This window comes from Corapipo altera, unplaced genomic scaffold (assembly GCF_003945725.1).
Source record: "Corapipo altera isolate COAL_440 unplaced genomic scaffold, ASM394572v1 106, whole genome shotgun sequence".
NCBI lineage: Eukaryota > Metazoa > Chordata > Aves > Passeriformes > Pipridae > Corapipo > Corapipo altera.
This window is the reverse complement of record NW_020885019.1, coordinates 67,533-69,600: the sequence shown is the minus strand read 5'-3', so window position 1 is coordinate 69,600 and position 2,068 is coordinate 67,533. Positions and strand designations below refer to the sequence as shown.

Below are 2,068 nucleotides of genomic sequence, written 5' to 3'. Positions count from 1 at the left end.
CAACCCTCCCTCTCCTGTCTCCTCTCTCCCAACCCCGCTTTCCTTCCTCTGGACCCTCATCCTCTCCTTTCTCGACCCTCTCTCTCCTTGCTAACCCTCTCCTTGCTCTGATCCTCTCTCCTGACCCTCTCTCTGACACTCCCTCTCCTCTCCCCCAGGTTTCCACTGTGCCCTCGTGCCCCTCTTCAACCCCCTGTTCTCTCCACGGAACCTGGTGCTCGTGGCCGCGCGGACCCCGCTGGCCGCGGTGCTGGCTGAGGACAGTGAGGATGGGGACAGCAGCGAGGACGAGGACCCAGGGGGGCTGAGAGCCCCTCGGGGAGAGCAGAGCCCCCCTGCCCCAGGCACAAACCACAATAAACCCACGATTTTTACTGCCTGGGGCTGGGTGTGAGCGAGTTGGGGCTGCACTGAAAGCGCCACAAACATGGAAAATCAAGGGGGGTGTTTATTGCAGAACCCAACCCGGGGGGAAGTCTGCCCCCCCAGTTAATACCAGTAGGATTTCTTGGCCCGCCGTGTCTCCACAATGCCCATGGCGTCCATGATCTCCTCCTCGAAGGTCTTCAGGGACGGCTTGTACGTCTTGGCCAGCGCGTCCTCCACTGACGTGTCCTTGGGGCCGTCTGTGCGGGTGAGGGGACAGCAGAGTTGAGCCCCCCGTGCCTTCCCCACGTCCCCCCAGGCCCTCTGCCACCCCGCTCACCGATCCAGTTCTCGGGCACGATGCCATCCCGGCGTGGCTGCGGGGGCACGGGCAGGATGCGGCCGCTGCGCAGGGACACACGGACGCGCTCGCCCTCCTCCGTGTACCTCCACTCCACCTCCGTGGGCTTCCTGCGGGCACACGGGCGGTGGGAGGGGGCAGAATGGCACAGGGGGGCCTCAGCGGAGTCTCCTCAGCCCCCCCCAGCTGTTACCTGTCCTCAGGGTCCACCAGGCTGATCTGGTTGAGCAGCAGCGGTGCCTCACTGGCGATGTAGGTCCCGGAGTACTTGGCCGTGCGGTTGATGTAACGATAGTGCTGCGAGGGGATCTGGGGTCACTGACAGCCCATGACCCCCCCAGCCTCCATAGCACTCCCCTGAATGCCTCCCCAGCCTCACCGTGTTCAGCCCTTCCACCACGACCCAGTTCCGGGGGCGCACGACCTGGGTGACCCTCCCCTGCTTCCCTGCGTCCTTCCCGGTCAGCACCTGGACCTGTGGGGGGAGAGGGGGTACAGCTGGGACCCCCAGCCTGGCCACCAGCCTGGAGGGGAGCCCTGGGAGGAGGGGGAGACTCACCGTGTCCCCCCAGAACACCTTCCAGTCGTCCTCGGCGATGGGCTCCACGAAGACCTTGCGGCGGCGCTGCCCGGGGGGGTTGCGGAGCCGGGCGGCCGCGCTGTCGGGGGGCCACGTCCCGTGGCGGTACCCCAGGGGCAGCCGCGGCCGCGCCGCGCTCAGCAGGGCCGAGAGCCGCATGGTGCTGGGGGTCGGGGGGTCAGGGGGGGCCCTGTGACCCCCCGGGGACACCCCTCGTGCTCCCGGGGGCAATGGGTGTCCCGGGGTGGGGGCATGCGGGGTGATGCTGGAGCCCCCCGCACCCCAAAGGGGAGCCAGGGCCTGGGAGAGCCCCCCCACAAAGAGGATCCAGGTGTCTGGTAGAGCAGCCCCCCCCAAAGGGGATACGACACCCAGCAGAGCCCCCACTACCCCCAAAGAGAACCCAGGGGTCCCGCAGGGGCACCTCCCAACCAAACGGGATTCTGAGGTCCCCCCATCCTTAAAAGGGGATTCAGATATCCCACAGAGTCCCCTCACGCCCCCCAAGGGAACCCAGGGATCCCACAGACCCCCCGACCCCCCAAAGGGGACCCAAACCCCGGTGGGGTACTCCCCCACTCCCAAAGGGGAGCCAGGACCCAGAAGACCCCCAAAGAGACCTGGGGATCCCGCAATGTTCCCTCTCACCCCCAAAAGGGGCCCGTAGATCCCCCCCTTGCCCCCGGAAATGGTACCCAGGGGTCCCGCAGAGCACCCCCCCCTCCAAAGGGGACCAAGGGATCCCACAGACGCCTCCCCAC

At 67.1% G+C, this 2,068-nt stretch overlaps 1 protein-coding gene across 1 annotated transcript; it reads right to left on the bottom strand.

Annotated features, from left to right (window-relative positions):
* Nucleotides 1-428: 428 nt before the first annotated feature.
* Nucleotides 429-1,551, bottom strand: MRPL24 (mitochondrial ribosomal protein L24). Its single transcript, XM_027667704.1, has 5 exons — nucleotides 1,287-1,551; nucleotides 1,107-1,202; nucleotides 921-1,024; nucleotides 707-837; nucleotides 429-626 (listed from the first exon to the last, which is right to left on the bottom strand). The coding sequence occupies exons 1-5, from the start codon at nucleotides 1,464-1,466 to the stop codon at nucleotides 490-492; spliced, it is 648 nt and encodes a 215-aa protein (XP_027523505.1). The 5' UTR covers nucleotides 1,467-1,551; the 3' UTR covers nucleotides 429-489.
* Between the last annotated feature and the right edge of the window lie 517 nt (nucleotides 1,552-2,068).

Excerpts from the sequence above, each read along its gene's own strand:
- MRPL24 (XM_027667704.1), bottom strand. The coding sequence starts at position 1,466 with ATGCGGCTCTCGGCCCTGCTGAGCGCGGCGCGGCCGCGGCTGCCCCTG. Across the intron at positions 838-920 it reads CTGGTGGACCCTGAGGACAG|GAAGCCCACGGAGGTGGAGT; the intron begins GTAACAGCTGGG and ends GTGTGCCCGCAG. Across the intron at positions 627-706 it reads CGTGCCCGAGAACTGGATCG|ACGGCCCCAAGGACACGTCA; the intron begins GTGAGCGGGGTG and ends TCACCCGCACAG.